The sequence below is a fragment of the Protomyctophum parallelum genome (assembly GCF_964188405.1).
Source record: "Protomyctophum parallelum genome assembly, chromosome: 5".
Classification (NCBI taxonomy): domain Eukaryota; kingdom Metazoa; phylum Chordata; class Actinopteri; order Myctophiformes; family Myctophidae; genus Protomyctophum; species Protomyctophum parallelum.
Window position 1 is genome coordinate 16,074,815 of NC_139702.1, and position 17,672 is coordinate 16,092,486.

General features: G+C 47.7%; 1 protein-coding gene across 1 annotated transcript in view; it reads left to right on the top strand.

Annotated features, from left to right (window-relative positions):
- The window catches only part of kif16ba (kinesin family member 16Ba), a 38,666-nt gene that overhangs the window by 14,239 nt on the left and 6,755 nt on the right, over positions 1 to 17,672 (top strand). Inside the window, exons 16-28 of the mRNA XM_083764224.1 lie at positions 214 to 296; positions 1,148 to 1,236; positions 3,978 to 4,031; positions 4,979 to 5,228; positions 6,635 to 6,844; positions 7,549 to 7,791; positions 8,570 to 8,757; positions 9,380 to 9,538; positions 10,250 to 10,573; positions 11,130 to 11,213; positions 11,452 to 11,554; positions 12,848 to 12,895; positions 13,074 to 13,127. Of these exons, the coding sequence (XP_083620350.1) occupies positions 214 to 296; positions 1,148 to 1,236; positions 3,978 to 4,031; positions 4,979 to 5,228; positions 6,635 to 6,844; positions 7,549 to 7,791; positions 8,570 to 8,757; positions 9,380 to 9,538; positions 10,250 to 10,573; positions 11,130 to 11,213; positions 11,452 to 11,554; positions 12,848 to 12,895; positions 13,074 to 13,127 (1,889 nt within the window). The remainder of the gene's footprint in view (positions 1 to 213; positions 297 to 1,147; positions 1,237 to 3,977; positions 4,032 to 4,978; positions 5,229 to 6,634; positions 6,845 to 7,548; positions 7,792 to 8,569; positions 8,758 to 9,379; positions 9,539 to 10,249; positions 10,574 to 11,129; positions 11,214 to 11,451; positions 11,555 to 12,847; positions 12,896 to 13,073; positions 13,128 to 17,672) is intronic.

The following is a 17,672-nucleotide window of genomic DNA, read 5'->3' on the forward strand; positions in this document are numbered from 1 at the left end:
TCAGAATCAGCTTTTGTTGTGTTCGCTTATGTGCTAAAAGACGGAGCGAAATAATTAATGGAATGGACTAGTTTGCTCATAACAAGGAGCAAACTTGTTTGCTCCCAATGCGCACAATATAAACAATTTGAGAGGGGTGGGGACCAACATGTTTATATAATGTAGTCATCCTGTTGGGTCCTACCAATGTGTTTATGTGTTTCTCTAATTCAGGAGCCGTCATCCTGTTGGGTCGTACCAACATGTTTCGTTTCAACCATCCTAAAGAGGCAGCCAGACTGAGGGAGAAACGCAAGGTACTACTTCTATAGACCCTTATGACAGTTCAATGGCCCCTGCTTGCAACTATATTTATCACAAATGCAATTATTTGTGACCAGATTTGACTGAGAGCTGCCATCGCGCAAATTCCAGCTTTTCACCATTACTATTTAATGAGTTAATATCACAGGCAGACTCTTCACATACTAGAGCATGTCTGAAATAAGTGTCAGAGCTGAAATCGACATGTACATATGAAATATATTAGAGTCCACATAAGTGAACCTATCAAGCCTGTTTTCTCAACTCGCTGAGACATTACTCTCTAAGTCTAAGCCATATCTGCTCAACTGAGCAACCAATATGTCAATTTGAAGCTATGATTCCCTGCTTTCATATGGCATGAAAAAACGAGAATAAAAAAAATATCCAGTCAACCTCAGTCAAATTTGGTCACATTTATTCACGTCACATATTTTGTAGAGCTTGTATTGTATCCTGGAAAGGAGCCAGCTTAGGTGGTTCGGGGCATCTGGTTAGGATGCCTCTCGGGCGTCTCCCTAGAGAGGTCCTCGACGCACGTCCCACTGGGAGGAGACCCCGGGGCAGACCAAGGCGCAGATGGAGAGGAAACACATCGACTCACTGGCCTTGGAACGTCTCGGGATCCCCCAGGAGGAAGTCACTAATGTTTCTCTGGAGATGGAAGTCTGGAGCTCTCTGGTGGAGCTGTTGCCCCCGCGACCTGACTATGGATAAGCGGTTGAAGATGGATGGATGGATGTATTGTGATTATTGTTATTGATCTTGTTCTCCAGAGCGGTCTGTTGTCCACCTTCAGCCTGTCCATGTCTGACCTGTCCTTATTATTGATGTTGTTCTCCAGAGCGGTCTGTTGTCCACCTTCAGCCTGTCCATGTCTGACCTGTCCCAGTCCTGTGAGAACCTCTCCACCGTCATGCTCTACAACCCTGGGTGAGTTCACCCAGTGTGTGTGCGTGTGTGGGTGTGTGCGTGTGTGCGTGTGTGTGCGGGTGCATGTGCAACCAAACAAACGCGGTCAACGAGCGCTACTTGCAAGTCTAGAATGTAAACAAAATATGTAGGATGAAGATTGTTTGTTTGATTTATTAACAGTTTGCAGGATTACAGTACATTTCGAGCACAACTCGATACAAAACAACTGTTAACTGTGAGCGGACGAAACAATAAAGCATTACAATTAACAATTTACAATTTAGGCATTTAGCAGACGCTCTTGATCCAGAGCGACTTACATTTAAGCAAAAACAAAAGCATGGCATACATTTAAGGAAAAATAAAAAGCATGGCATACATCACATATATCAAAAGTGGTTATCATGAATCATGTATAAACTAAGAACATAACAGTGGAGTATCTATGTCAACTATACATACTAACTATACTATATTATACAATATACATGCTTACTATAAAGTGCTATGACTACATAACATGCAAGGGCTGTCTACGTAACGAGCTATAAGTCTGTCTTTTACATTTAGGGATGCACCAAAATGGAAATTCTTGGCCGAAACCGTATATCGAAAATAGGAAACCGAATACCGAATATCCAAATATCCAAATATTATATATTTCCTACCATTGCTGTCATGGCCGTACCTTAAAGCTACCTGATTTATGGGAAAATAAATGGTTATGGCAAAACTTAACTTAAATAATAATCACTATCCTCTGAGCAGATGGATCTGAGTCTGAATCCTGTTGTTTTTTTAGTCTTTTACTCTTGAAACGTTTTCATTTAGTTTTAGTCACATTTTAGTCACCTGGAATGTTTTAGTGTTTAGTCTAGTTTTAGTCGACTAAATGTCATAAGGTTTTAGTCCACTGAATCTACAGTTGATTTAGTCGACTAAAATGTATTTTGACGGGCCTTGATGCCGTCGCAATGGCTGGTTTTACACTTGCTGAAAATAGCCGATGTACAAGCTGTGAGCTTGTAGATCGGCTATATTGGAAGGCGCGTATTTTCAGAGTAAAATCTGCCTCATCTGTTTGGCACTCCAGCGCCTTTATTGTGAAACCTGTTAAAACCATCTTGCTGCCACCATTAAAAATCGTGCACTGCCAAGGTTTTATCACTGCCATGGTTTTATCACTGCTAAGGTTTTATCATTGCCAAGGTGTTATCACTGCCATGGTTTTATCACTGCCAAGGTTTTATCACTGCCATGGTTTTATCACTGCCAAGGTTTTATCACTGCCAAGGTTTTATCACTGCCATGGTTTTATCACTGCCAAGGTTTTATCACTGCCATGGTTTTATCACTGCCATGGTTTTATCACTGCCAAGGTTGCGCCTTTATTGTGAAACCTGTTAAAACCATCTTGCTGCCACCATTAAAAATCGTGCACTGCCAAGGTTTTATCACTGCCATGGTTTTATCACTGCTAAGGTTTTATCATTGCCAAGGTGTTATCACTGCCATGGTTTTATCACTGCCAAGGTTTTATCACTGCCATGGTTTTATCACTGCCAAGGTTTTATCACTGCCAAGGTTTTATCTCTGCCATGGTTTTATCACTGCCAAGGTTTTATCACTGCCATGGTTTTATCACTGCCATGGTTTTATCACTGCCAAGGTTTTATCATTGCCAAGGTTTTATCATTGCCAAGGTTTTATCATTGCCAAGGTTTTATCATTGCCAAGGTTTTATCGTGCGTAACACTTATTTTGAAGAGCCAGATATCCGTAACCGGATGTTACAATGACACCATGCTGTGTGTGGTGTCTTGACCGGTTGTTGTTCTCTCGCTCGGTGGTGGAAAAACCCGACCGCGAGCATCACAGCGCCTGCTGTCGGCCGTTGTTTTCACCAGAAACGACATTCATTGCGCCGATTTGGAGATGGAGGCCTTTGAACGCGGAGCATTGAATGCAAGTGGATGCTTCAAAATAGCCGCAGCCACTAGGTGTCCCACTTGGACTGTTGTGCTAACGAACGGTGGCTAACGATACGATGGGATCAAAACATGGATTAAAGAATATAAACCCCTGGATAACGTGTAGCAACGTGTCTGGCAGGCTATAGACTCTTGATTTAACACGGTTTTCTACGGTTCTGGCGGGCTAACTCTTCCTGTCTGTCTCCATGTCTCTCTGACAGTCTCTTCTCTGACAGAGGCCCCGCCTGCCTGAGGTAGCCCCGCCCCCACAACATGTCCCATCCGTCTGTCCACTAGTCAATCAGTGCCTGTCTCACTGCACAGTGCCTGTCTCACTGTCCAGTGCCTGTCTCACTGCAGTGCCTGTCTCACTGCAGTGCCTGTCTCACTGCAGTGCCTGTCTCAGTGTGCAGTGCCTGCCTCACTGTGCAGTGCCTGTCTCACTGTCCAGTGCCTGTCTCATTGCAGTGCCTGTCTCACTGTCCAGTGCCTGTCTCACTGTCCAGTGCCTGTCTCACTGTCCAGTGCCTGTCTCACTGTCCAGTCAGTGTCTCACTGTCCAGTGCCTGTCTCACTGTCCAGTCAGTGTCTCACTGTCCAGTGCCTGTCTCACTGTCCAGTGCCACAACACTTATTAGTATAGTATGTTACTTAGACTGTGTGTGTGTGCGTGCGCGTGCATGTGTGCATGCACGCATGTGTGTTGTGTGCGTATGTGTGCACATGTGTGCGTGTGTGTGCGTGCATTAATGAGCTGACTGTGAGCGGTCTGTGTTTGAACCTCAGGTTGGAGTTTGAGAGACAGCAGAGAGAAGAGCTGGATAAACTGGAGCAGAAAAGGTACAACCACTTTATACATTCATGTGTTTTGATATAAAAAGCATTTTTTTTGTTTTTCTTTAATTATCCACAGACGTCTTGGGCATAGCAGGAATTTCCCAGGTCGTCTGTGGACGTCTTGGGCACACAAACGTAATAATTATACGGTATAATATTAATAATAAAATAATATTCTATTCTGCCCCTGCAAGGGAATTCATGTCGCTATAAACGATTGTAAAACATAGAATGGTTACGTAACCAACAACGGGAATAATAATAATAATAATAATAAAGTGTGACAATAACTATAGTGTTTAATAATATTAGTGGCACTAATATTAACCCATTTTAGGCGGGAACCCCTTTTAGTGTTTTAAACATTGTTATAATTTAGCTATTGAAAAATAGCAGATCTACAAGCTCATAGCGCGCCACCGAGTGGCGCTCTACGAGCTTGTAGGTCTGCTATTTTTGAAAAATCGAACGACTGACATAGAAACATAGCTTTTTCAGAAAGCTGTCGGGATGTAGAAGACATTTTTAGAATCTGATTATGTTATAATTTAGGCTAGCTATTGAAAAATAGCAGATCTCAGTTTATATGTAGTAGTATTACTATTAGTATTAGTATAATATGTAGTAGTACTGTCTATATAGTTATAGTAGGTCTTCTATTTTTTTTAAATCGTGAAAATGTAGTGCAAATCTTTTAATATATATCCTTTCAGAGCAAACGTTTTTAACTAAAATCTTTGCTTCTGGGGGGGGGGGGGTCCCTGGAACAACATATTTTCAGATGTGGGTCGGCGGCCAATTACCCCAAAATACCCCAAATTTTTGGGGTCCTTGACATGAAATATTGAGCACCACTGATATAGAAACATGAGGTATTTCAGAAAGAAATGACGTCAGGCCTAAATGGGTTAATAAACCTGCACTCATTGGTCAATAACCCTAATCAACAGGAGGATGGTGAAACAGATGGAGCTCAAGCAGCAGAGCGAGAAGGAGGAGCTACAGCGCCTCCAGAGGGAGGTGGAGGTGCAGCGGCGCGAGTCGGAGGAGGTGCGTCAGCGCGTGCTGCGTCAGGAGGAGAGCCTGCGCATGCGCAGCCAGGACATGGAGCTGCGGCTGCGCGACCTGCTGGCGCAGAAGGAGCGCTTCGAGCAGGAGCGACAGCAGGAGGTACAGGAGCGCCGCAGGCAGCGCCACAAGGTAGCGCTTAGCATCGGTGCCCAGGCTTTTATTGTGATGTAGCATCGATACCTAGGCTTTTATTGTGATGTAGCATCGGTACCCAGGATTTTATTTTGATGTAGCATCGGTGCCTAGGCTTTTATTTTGATGTAGCATCGGTGCCCAGGCTTTTATTTTGATGTAGCATCGGTGCCTAGGCTTTTATTTTGATGTAGCATCGGTGCCCAGGCTTTTATTGTGATGTAGCATCGGTACCCAGGCTTTTATTGTGATGTAGCCTCTGTATACAACACTTTCATTGTGGCTTAGCATCGGTACCCAGGCTTTTATTTTGACTTAGCCTCGGTACCCATGCTTTCATTTTGACGTAGCCTCGGTATACCAGACTTTTATTGTGGCTTAGCCTCGGTACCTTTTATTGTGGTACCTTTTATTGTGATGTAGCATCGGTACCCAGGCTTTTATTGTGGCTTAGCCTCGGTACCCAGGCTTTTATTCTGATGCAGCATCGGTACCCATGCTTTTATTGTGATGTAGCATCGGTACCCATGCTTTTATTGTGATGTAGCATCGGTACCCAGGCTTTTATTGTGATGTAGCATCGGTACCCAGGCTTTTATTGTGATGTAGCATCAGTACCCAGGCTTTTATTGTGATGTAGCCTCGCTACCCAGGATTTTATTGTGATGTATTATTGGTACCATGCTTTTATTGTGATGTAGCATCGGTACCCAGGCTTTTATTGTGATGTAGCATCGGTACCCAGGCTTTTATTCTGATGTAGCATCGGTACCCAGGCTTTTATTCTGATGTAGCATCGGTACCCAGGCTTTTATTCTGATGTAGCATCGGTACTCAGGCTTTTATTGTGATGTAGCATCGGTACCCAGGCTTTTATTGTGATGTAGCATCGGTACCCAGGCTTTTATTGTGATGTAGCATCGGTACCCAGGCTTTTATTGTGATGTAGCATCGGTACCCAGGCTTTTATTGTGATGTAGCCTCTGTATACCAGACTTTTATTGTGGCTTAGCATCGGTACCCAAGCTTTTATTGTGACTTAGCCTCTGTAGCCATGCTTTTATTTTGACGTAGCTTCGGTATACCATACTTTTATTGTGACTTAGCCTTGGTACCCATGCTTTTATTTTGACGTAGCCTCGGTACCCATGCTTTTATTTTGACGTAGCCTCGGTATACCAGGCTTTTATTTTGATGTAGCCTCAGTGCCCAGGCTTTTCTTTTGAAATCACGTCAAGGCAGTGTTTAACCCATTGCATGGCGCCATCTGGAGGCTAAACCCGGTGGTGTTGCCAGAATCCAATAGAAAACTACTTTTTTAGATGGCTGATGGCTGTAACTATTATTATGATGATTGTTGTAATCAGGTGGATGAGGAGATCTAATGATTGTTCCATCGTCAGGAGGAGGATCAGATCTACAGATCTAGTCACCAGGATGAGGCTCAGATCTACAGATCTACTCACCAGGAGGAGGATCAGATCTACAGATCTACTCACCAGGAGGAGGAGCAGATCTACAAGGAGCTGCAGAGACTGAGGAAGGAGAGCGAGGAGCAGGAGGAGCGCCTGGAGGCCGAGAGGAGGAGGCTGGATGAGCAGGAGAAGGAGCAGGTAGACTTTATCCCTTACGGCAGGGGTGGGCAACTGGCGGCCCGGGGGCCACATGCGGCCCCCACCTTCACTTAATGTGGCCCTCAGGTTAATATCAGAATACTGAATATTGGTTCCAGCTTTTTACAATTCCACAACATGCAAACATGACCTGCTTTACTTACTTCAGTCTAAATTAGTAGCTCAATGCTCAACACACATATAATTAAAGGCATTTGAAATTACATAAAAATGTAAATTTTCAGGATTCCAATTCGAATATAGCAAAAATAGCCGATCTACAAGCTCAAAACGTGTCGCAGCTTGTAGATCGGCTATTTTTGCTACGACAGTAATATATGGCCCTAGGGAGTGAGTGTGGAAATATAGTGGCCCTCTCCATCGTCAAAGTTGCCCACCCCTGCCTTACGGAGTTGTGTGTGTGTGGGTATGAGCACGAAAACAGCATGGTTGTTTTTCACCAGCTGTGCGCAACCTAACGCACACACAAACACACACGCACATATTAACTGTATATATGATGCTTTCGGGTGTGCCAGTACAGTACAGTACAGTACAGTACAGTACAGTGCAGTACAAATTAATTAATTGTGACATGCAAATGTGACAAAAAAGATTCTCCATGAATTCCAGGCTTCATGGGGGGTGTAATATATATATATATTATTTTGGGTGAACTTATCCTTTAAGTTCTTCTCTTCCAGGTGGGTCTGGTGGGCCGCCTGGAGGAGGCGCTGAGAGAGCGCCACCTGGTGGCCGAGGAGCTCCTGACACGCGAGGAGGCCACGTGTCTGGAGCAGGAGCGCCGCGCGCTGCAGGAGATACGGGAGCAGCTGCTCCGTGCCAAGGAGCAGGAGGAGGATCACCACCAGGGGGCGCCACAACACGATGCACAGGCCCGCTACACTCTCTTCAAGAGCACCCAGAGGCAGGAGCTGGTACTGCAGGTCTGTCTCCTTCACTGTAGCAGCACCCAGAGGCAGGAGCTGGTACTGCAGGTCTGTCTCCGTCACGGTCGACTCATTTAGTCGGTGACGATTTAGTCAATGGACCGCTAACATCAACCTTCTGTTCAAACACCTCAATGTGAACCTCAATTCAGATTAAAACACCTCAATGTGAGCCTCAATTCAGATTAAAACACCTTAATGTGAGCCTCAATTCAGATTAAAACACCTCAATGTGAGCCTCAATTCAGATTAAAACACCTCAATGTGAGCCTCAATTCAGATTAAAACACCTCAATGTGAGCCTCAATTCAGATTAAAACACCTCAATGTGAGCCTCAATTCAGAGGAAAACACATCAATGTGAGCCTCAATTCAGATTAAAACACCTCAATGTGAGCCTCAATTCAGAGGAAAACACATCAATGTGAGCCTGTCTCCTCACAGCTAGAAGGTCCTGGGTTCGATTCCCGCTGGGGACGCTTTGGGCGCCCATACCGGAGGCAGCGTTGGCGAAACGGCCTTTCTGTGTGGAGTTTGCATGTTCTCCCTCTCCAGTTACCCTCACATGTTCTCCCCACAACTGTGTGGCCGCGATAATCCATTCTGTAGTTTATTCTTATTATTATATGACAGTTGAATGTGGCTTGTTTTCACCCCCAAAAACACCAGATTTATTTTGTATTTTAATAAATATTTTAGCATTATGCTAAACCAGACGGTAAACATGGATTAGTGCAAGCCCAAATAATCGCCCTGCCTCGCCTCGTGTCTCCAGGAGGAGGCGCTGTCTCAGGCAGCGCGGCGTCTGGAGAGGGAGGTGGCGTCGGAGCGCACTGCACTGCTCTTGCTCGCCCGTGGGCAGCAGGAGAACGAGGAGGAGGTGAGACAGGCAGAGCGCAGGCTGACGCAGAAGGACAGACAGCCGTCCTCGCTGAGCGACAGGACACTGGAGGACACACACAGGTCAGTAACCGTACAGTGTGTTTAAGTTAGTAGAGCAGTAGCAGCTGTAGCTGTAGCAGCAGTAGCAATAGCAATAGCTGTAGCTGTAGCAGCAGCTAATATGGTATCTTCCTCGGATTCGGGTTCTTGGAAACGCCCCCTAGCCAAATGACTTGCCAGTCGCTGTGATTGACAGCCTACACCTAAACCTAACCCTAACCTTAACCTCAGTAAAACTATACCTAAACCTAACCTCAGTAAACTATACCTAAACCTAACCTCAGTAAAACTAACGCAGTGGCTGGGGGGCGTTTCCAAGAACCTGAATCCGAGGAAGATGCCATATTAGCGTAGCAGCAGTAAGGTAGCAGCAGCAGTAGTAGTAGCAGTAGCAGCTGTAGCAGCAGTAGCAGCTGTAGCATTAGCAGCAGTAGCAGTTGTAGCTGTAGCAGCAGTAGCAGTAGCTGTAGCAGTAGCAGCAGTAGCAGTTGTAGCGGTAGCAGCTGTAGCTGTAGCAGCTGTAGCTGTAGTTGTAGCACTGCAGTTGTAGCACTGCAGTCTGGTTTAGAAGGCATTCATAGAATCGTCTTCGGTTCTAAGTGGTTTAACTAGTAAAACATGTGAGTAAATGTTTCCACCACAGAACTGTGGATCTTGTGGAGCGACGGCGCAGTGGCGACGACCTTCCTACAGGTGGCGACGACGTGCCTTCAGGCAACACTCTGGACGCCACGCTGTACGCCGTGGAGAAGGAGCTGGAGGAGACGGAGGAGAGGCTGCGGCTCCACAGTGCCTCCCGCAGGTTGGAAGGCCTGTCACCATTGTTGCATAATCTACTGTTCGCAATTATTTGAGATTATTAGCGATTATTAGCGATTCTTTGCATAATTGTCGGTGGTTTCCACGTTGAAAAATGTCCATGATACGTGACGTGTTGTAAGCTTGTAGATCTATTTTATTTTTACTTTCATTTTTTGGAAAGTAAAAATAAGTAAATGTGTCAGTTATTTCTTTGTATATTTAATTTCAATTTGCGATCACAAAGCCTAAAAGACAAACGGAAATTAAACATTGCAATCAAGCCCCCAGAAGGCTTATCCAGCGTTGATGCTGCCGCTACCTACTGGCCAAAAGCGGAACTGCAGCACTTTCATGGAGGTGGTCGGACGTTCATGACATGATGCGTAATGTGGGTCAGCCCCGGACCTCAAATTTGAGGTCCGCTCTCAACTTCCGCTCGCAACGCGTTGTGGGCTTGTAGATCGGCTATGTTCAGCAAGTGTAAAAACAGTCATTACGACATTTTAGTCGACTAAATCAACTGTAGATTTAGTCAACTAAAATCTTATGATATTTAGTCGAAGCACTAAAACATTCCAGGTGACTAAATGACTAAAACTAAAATCAAATTCTGCTGTCCAAAAACAACACTGCTTCTGAACACCACCCGGCGCGGGCAGATAAAGTGTTAATTAACTCAAATGGAGTTTGTTTACGACGTCGCCCCCTGCAGGACGCTGCAGCAGCTGCAGGACAGCTACCAGTTCACGGCCAACGTGGCGCGTCAGGAGGAGAAGGTTCGAAGCAAGGAGAAGGAGATCCTGGCGTCGCGCGGGGAGGCGCAGCGTGCCGCCATGGAGCAGGCTGTGGAGCGTCTGGAGAGGAGGCACTCTGCTCTGAGGAGGGGTACCTCGTTCCTGGAGGGCCCCAGGGGCCCCGCAGCGGCCCCTATGAGGACCCAGGAGGCCCCCAGGGGGCCCGCAGCGGCCCCTATGAGGACCCCGTCGTCCCTGGAGGGCCCCAGGGGGCCCGCAGCGCCCCCTATGGAGCAGGACAGGTGACCACATTACGTAATACATAATACCCCAAACACCATAGACACATAGAAAGGCTAGCCGACTCGCCCCCGCGCTGCTGGCCATATACACCAAACCATTTGTAAATCTGTCGTGATTTCAGCGAGTTAAGATTGTTGAAGATGGCGCTGTTAGTAGCCTCGGTCCCAGGCTTACTTATCAGCAAAAAGAAAAGCCTGGTCACAACCTAAGGCAGAGAAGCTATCGGCGGATGTATCCTCCGGAACATCCGTCAGATGTATTTCCCCTGGATACGATATTTTCCCGACCAATCACAACACTTGTTTCATTCGCGGAGAATGTAAACTGATTTGTAAAGCATCAACGTCATTTCCTTGGGCAATACTTCCGCTAAAATCCCGCAACTTCCCCTGATAGTCTTTTCAGCGTAGGTCTTGCCCAGGGTGCGCTGTTAGCTGACATGTGAAAACGCACACAAAAATAAAAATGTCTAACGAGCTAACGACCTCTTGTAGCTCTGACACTGTACTGTGCATGCTTGCGTGCATGTGTGTGTGTGTGTGTGCGTTTGTGCAGGGTGGAGCATGAGCTTCGTCAACTCCGTCAGAGCCTCAGTGAGGTCGAAGGTCAGAGCAGGACTTTACATGACGGAGATGACAGGTTTTTATTATTATTATTATTATTAATACCCTTATTATTATCATTATTTTTATTGACCATAACGTTGATGACAGGTACGAGTCCATATAAACGTGTTGATACCATCTAACCTAGTCCATATAAACCTGTTGACGTGTGTACTGATGTGTTAACAGTGTAGAGGTTTTATTTATAGATTATAACATATATGTATATATACAGTAGATGATGTGATGATATATTTATGTTTATATTCCAGGATCAATGCGTACATTGAGGAAGAGGTCCAGAGGAGGCTGAGGAGGTTGAACTTACTGAATGAGGACAACATGGAGCTGTCGCTGTCCTCTGAGTCCATCAGGGTGAGAATTATTACACCCTGTTCACACCCTGTTTACACCCTGTCTGTCCTCTTGAGTCCATCAGGGTGAGAATTACACCCTGTTTACACCCTGTCTGTCGTCTGAGTCCATCAGGGTGAGAATTACACCCTGTCTCTGTCGTCTGAGTCTTATCAGGGTGAGAATTGTTGGATTTCTCCTCCATCCACTTGCATTAAGGTGGATTTCTCCTCCATCCACTTGCATTAAGGTGGATTTCTCCTCCCATCCACTTGCATTAAGGTGGATTTCTCCTCCATCCACTTGCATTAAGGTGGATTTCTCCTCCCATCCACTTGCATTAAGTTGCTCAAAAGTGCATGAGGCGATTTCACTCCTCCTTCCGGGTAGGAACAGAGTGCATTCTGGGATGGATTTGGCCAAATCTCCCCCCCCCTGAGAGCACATCAACTAGAGCGTATAGCAGTGGTTCCCAAACCTTATCATGTCAAGAACCCCCATCACACTCATCAGCCTGTGGACCCCCATTTGAACATATATCCCAAGGACTCCCCCATAAGAGAAGATTGTTGAGGCTCTAGCAGTGATTTTCAACCATTTTAATTTGAAGGGAACCCGGTTTGACCTGAATTATGCTACGGTCTCCTATTTAATGGCATTTCTATATCTGGGACCCCCAATTTATATTGCAAAGTCAAAGTTAATGCAACTCTGACGGTGAACAACCCTAACGGGTCCATTTGGTTCCATTTTGGTTCCTAACTATCATTTAGCTTGGGACCCCCTGGAACTCCCTCAAGGACCCCTGGGGGTCCCCGGACCCCCTGGAACTCCCTCAAGGACCCCTAGGGGTCCCCGGTCCCCAGTTTGGGAAGCAGTACTTTAGTGCAGTTCTTGTTAGTGGAGGATATTCTGAGGCCAACCTCGGTCAAAGGTCAAAGATCACACATGTATGTGCTCTAACCAGACATTAAAAGTCCATAGACTTGGCTGCCATGTGACGGTGGAGGGGCTGGCGCCGCCCCAAAAACATATTATAAAACTAAAATATACGAAAAGGCTATTTATTAAATAATTAAATGTGTTATGACACAGAATGTAATGTTCTCTGTTCATGATTCACCAGAAGCCCGGATTGTTTGGTTACAGGCTTAAAATATATATAAATATATATTAAAAAACAAATAAACAAATAAAAATCACTCATGTGGAGTGAGCGGTGCGTGGTAATGTTTGTTAAAAGTGCTCTAAACAAACATTAAAAGTCCATAGACTTGGAGGGCAAAAGTGACTCATGTATTCTCTTCATCTCAGGAGGAAGAGGACGTTAGCGACTGCAGCTCTGTCAGGCTAACAGACGAGGTAAGTTATTATTAGTATTATTATTAGTATTATTATTATTATACTGTAGCTCTGTCAGGCTAACAGACGAGGTAAACCTTCGTCTTACTGATGTCTTAATTACTGCTAATTACTGCATACAGTTTGTTTTTTATGTAATGTGGAAGCCACTATTCACATCACATTGGATTGATTTCAGGATGATGACAAAGCCCTGCAGAGCCACACCAATTCACGGAAACTCAAATATGAGGTGAGTTTGTTTTGCACCGATTTGCACTTAACTCTTAAAATTAATCTGACCGCCCACTTTGCCCCACTTAACCCTTAAGATTAATCTGACCGCCCACTTTACCCCACTTAACCCTTAAAATTAATCTGACCGCCCACTTTGCCCCACTTAACCCTTAAGATTAATCTGACCGCCCACTTTACCCCACTTAACCCTTAAAATTAATCTGACCGCCCACTTTACCCCACTTAACCCTTAAGATTAATCTGACTGCCCACTTTACCCCACTGTGACCCTGAAGATTAACCCGCTGGAAACTAGTCATATGATTATTCATAATATGATTTATCTATGTCTGAACTCACACACTTTGGAACGTTCAGGGTTGCCAGTTTGAATGTGAGAAATCAGCCTTTTTGTGTGCAAATGCATGAATGCACATACATCATGCCCGCAAACGTAACAACTTGTGTGCCGATTTCAAACAGATATAATTAATTATAAATGGAGGAATGTGCAAGACTATAATAACCAGTACATTACTAACCTCTTGTCCTAAACACAAGACTATAATAACCAGTACATTACTAACCTCGTGTCCTAAACACATCTGAGATGTAATTTAGAAGTGTCAATCAAAGGCCTGCTCACACTGAGCAACTATCAAACATACATAGTTTTAAAATCACACCTGTGTGAAGTGAGCAGTGCAGGCTGCTCAACGACACCGCTGGCTGGCTGCACTTATAGTTCTAGTGCTCAGTGTGAACGAATGGCCCTTTAATTAAGGCTGTTCAACAGCGCCACTTTAGGTCACCCAGTGGTATTGCAGCTGTTCGTACCCCAGACAGACAGACAGACAGACAGACAGACATTAAGATCTACATGTGATCTACAAGCTGTGACGCATTGTGAGCTTGTAGATCTACAAGCTCACAGTGTGTCACACGGCGCAGCACATTGTGAGCTTGTAGATCGGCTGTCATCGGCGAAGAGATTCATGGCCCTATTTCCACCGGTGTCTTTCCCCTTATTCCTAAAGTGTTTTGCATTTTTTTCTATATAAAAGATAATACGTTTGAATTGTTTAAATAGCCGATATACAAGCTCACAACGTGTCGATGTAGATGGGCTAGTTGCAACAATTAAAAAAAATGTGTTTCAAACTGGTAGAAATATGCAAAGAGGTTTAGGGATGAGGGGAAGGGCACAGCCCTCAGTGTAGACGTAAGGAAGGAGCACAGAGCCCTGAGGAACACCTAGGGTTTAAATGTATTAACACAGAGCCCTGAGGAACCTATTTAGGGTTTAATGTTTTAAACAAACACTAAACATTGTTTCTCAGCGCTGCATGCCTGCTCGTTTATGTCCAAAAGTTTGGGAAATGGCGCGATTGCTGTTTTATCGTCGGGACACTAATAATTTGCATGTTTTGAATCTTTGTGTCGGTTCTTGATTTAAAAACGACCAATCATTGATTTCCTGCACCTGGTGACGGAAGGACCAGCACGGTTCTGATTGGGTGGATCACTACGGACCGTCTCCTCTTCATCTCTGTAGTCACGCGTTGCTCCGCCCCCTTCCTTTGTGCACACAGAGAGAGGCCGGCTCGTTGTGGGCGTCGCCCACCGCCGAGACGAACAACTACGATGATGATGACCGCCACAGGACGGCTTCAGAGGAACTCGAGAGGGACCAAATTAAGACACATGGACCATTAGACCACTGTTCAGATGATCTACTGGAGACACATGGACCATTAGACCACTGTTCAGATGATCTGGAGACACATGGACCATTAGACCACTGTTCAGATGATCTACTGGAGACACATGGACCATTAGACCACTGTTCAGATGGTCTGGAGATACATGGACCATTAGACCAATCGGAAACAACGCTGTACGCCTCGTTTGACAACGAAGCGTCGATTTGCAGAGACGGCGAGACGGCCGGGCGGTGGAAGCTAGGACTTCCTCCTGGACGCCGAGATTCGTGCGTTTCATCTTCCTCCTCCGTTGTCACCAAGCACCGCGCCCGTCTCCACGTGAACGTCACCGGCGGGGAAAGATGTTCGGCGGTCCCCGGTCGCGGTGACGACGCGGAGTGCCTCTCCACGGACGACGAGAAGAGGCTCCTGTTGAAGGTCTCCTGTCAACGCTCCGCCGAGAAACGCCAAAGCGACTCTGGGATCACGAAACGGCCGAATGTCTCCGACGGTCCAAGCTCGCCGTCTCAGAGCTCAGCCGAAGGTCACGCTCTCGACCAAACCTCAGCCGAAGCACCACAGGGTCGACATCTCGAACGAACCGCTGAGGAAGAACCGCAGGGTCAACAGAAAGAGCAGCGGCGCGTCAGCGCGGTGACCAGCGTGCTCAGGAAACACCTGGAGTGCAGCCAGAGCTACGTCCTGGGTTACATGTCCGGGAAGCTGTCCGAAGCGTACAAGGATGCCAGCATGTGTCTGGAAAACACCCGCGACGACGTCATGCGGAAAGTGGGAGGAGTAGGCGAGATGAAGGTTATCCTGTCTCGGTACCTGACGTCGATGGCGAGAGATTTCCCCGCGGTCACAGCTCAACCGACGCTACGACCGCTGCCGGGCGCTACCGTGGAAGAGGAGAGAGTGGAGCTGGTCGATCTGTCCCGGGACCGTCTCTTCAGCTCCGATCTGTCCCGGGGCCGCCTCTTCAGCTCCGATCTGTCCCGGGACCGTCTCTACAGCTCCGATCTGTCCCGGGACCGTCTCTACGGCTCCGATCTGTCCCGGGACCGTCTCTACGGCTCCGATCTGTCCCGGGACCGTCTCTACAGCTCTGATCGGTCCCGGGACTCTGCCGACGCCCCTGATTGGCCCGCGGGCTCCGCTTCGTCCTCTGATTGGCCCGCGGGCTCCGTGTCATCGTACAGACACGGCGACGCCCACATCTTCACTCAGCGTCTGGTGGCGTTCCCCGGAGCGCTGTCAGCCCCGCCCCCAGAGCTGCTCCGGCTGCTGCAGACGCTGCTGCCTCAGATGCAGTCCGACCAGACGGCGAGGATCTACCGGCTCCGAGTGGCGAACTGCCAGCGGCCCGCGGCTCGGCCCGCCTGTCTGGTCCTGCTGGAGAAGGACTTGTACGCGATCTGTGCTGCGACGGACTCTGTCAGAAGGAGGGAAAACCTGTTAGTTTTCCACCATTTCTGCCTCTCCAACATCCAGGAAGTCCAGGTGAGCCTGGCGGGACAGCACGTCCGCCTCATCGGACGCAACGACCACAACATCCTGGCCGTGTTCACCCACAGCAAGGAGCTCACCCAGGAACTGTGTGGATCCTTACTGAAGGCCCTGGATCCAGACCGGGACTTACTGAATACTCTGGATCCAGACCGGGACTTAGTGAAGACTCTGGATCCAGACCGGGACTTAGTGAAGACTCTGGATCCAGACCGGGACTTAGTGAAGACTCTGGATCCAGACCAGGACTTAGTGAAGACTCCTGACCGGGACTTAGTGAAGACTCCTGACCGGGACTTAGTGAAGACTCCTGAACGGGACTTAGTGAAGACTCCTGAACGGGACTTAGTGAAGACTCCTCACCGGGAGTTGGTGAAGACCCTGGTTCCAGACCAGGACTCAGTGAAGACTCCTGACCGGGACACAGGTCCCAGTGGGACCGGGAGCCACCCGTTGCTCCACGGGGACCTGATGAGCCTGTCTCTGGACTGGACCACCGACATCCCGGACCTGGAGCTTCCGGGCGGCGCTCGGCTCACCTCGCGGTTCCGGAGGGTCCTGGCCGACCTGCTGTACATCGTCCACGGGAACATGGACGACCTCCAGGGGGCGCCGTGGGGGGGCAGGCCGTCCCTGGCCAACGTGCGTCCTCTGCTCTACACCAGCGTGGCGGTGGAGAATGTGGGTAACCTCACCGGCGGCGCCCAGGAGGAGGAGGAGGAGGAGGAGAACCACAGCGCCGTGCGCCAGCTCCTCCTCACCGACACCCACGTGGCTCTGCTGTCGGAGACGGGCGTGTTCCACCCCGCTCCCCGCGGCTCCAGCCTGGTCCCCGCCCAGCCGCAGTTCCAGGGGGTGGAGCTACGGCGGCGCGCCGACCTCCGCTGCCTGCTGGTCCGACAGAGCGAGCGCTGCTTCCTGCTGGACATGGTGTTCGGGGGAGGAGGAGGAAACCGTCCCTCCAGGAGAAGTTCTGCCTCCGACGTGTCCTCCTCGCTGTCGGAGCGCAGAGGAGGAGACGTCTGGAGGCTGACCTTCGGCTGCACGGAGGACGCTGTGCTGCTGGTGCAGCTCCTGGTCCGAGAGCCCAGGGACTGATTGTTTTCCCCCATTTTGTCTCAGAATGACCTTAACCATAATCGTCATCATCATCTTCTTTTGGTTCTCTGCTCGCTGTAATGTCCTTGTATAGTTGGTGTGGTTTCTGTTAGGGGTGGGACTCTGAGCCGGTTCTTTAGGGGTGGGACTCCGAGCCGGTTCTTTAGGGGTGGGACTCCGAGCCGGTTCTTTAGGGGTGGGACTCTGAGCCGGTTCTTTAGGGGTGGGACTCGCAGCCGGTTCTTTAGGGG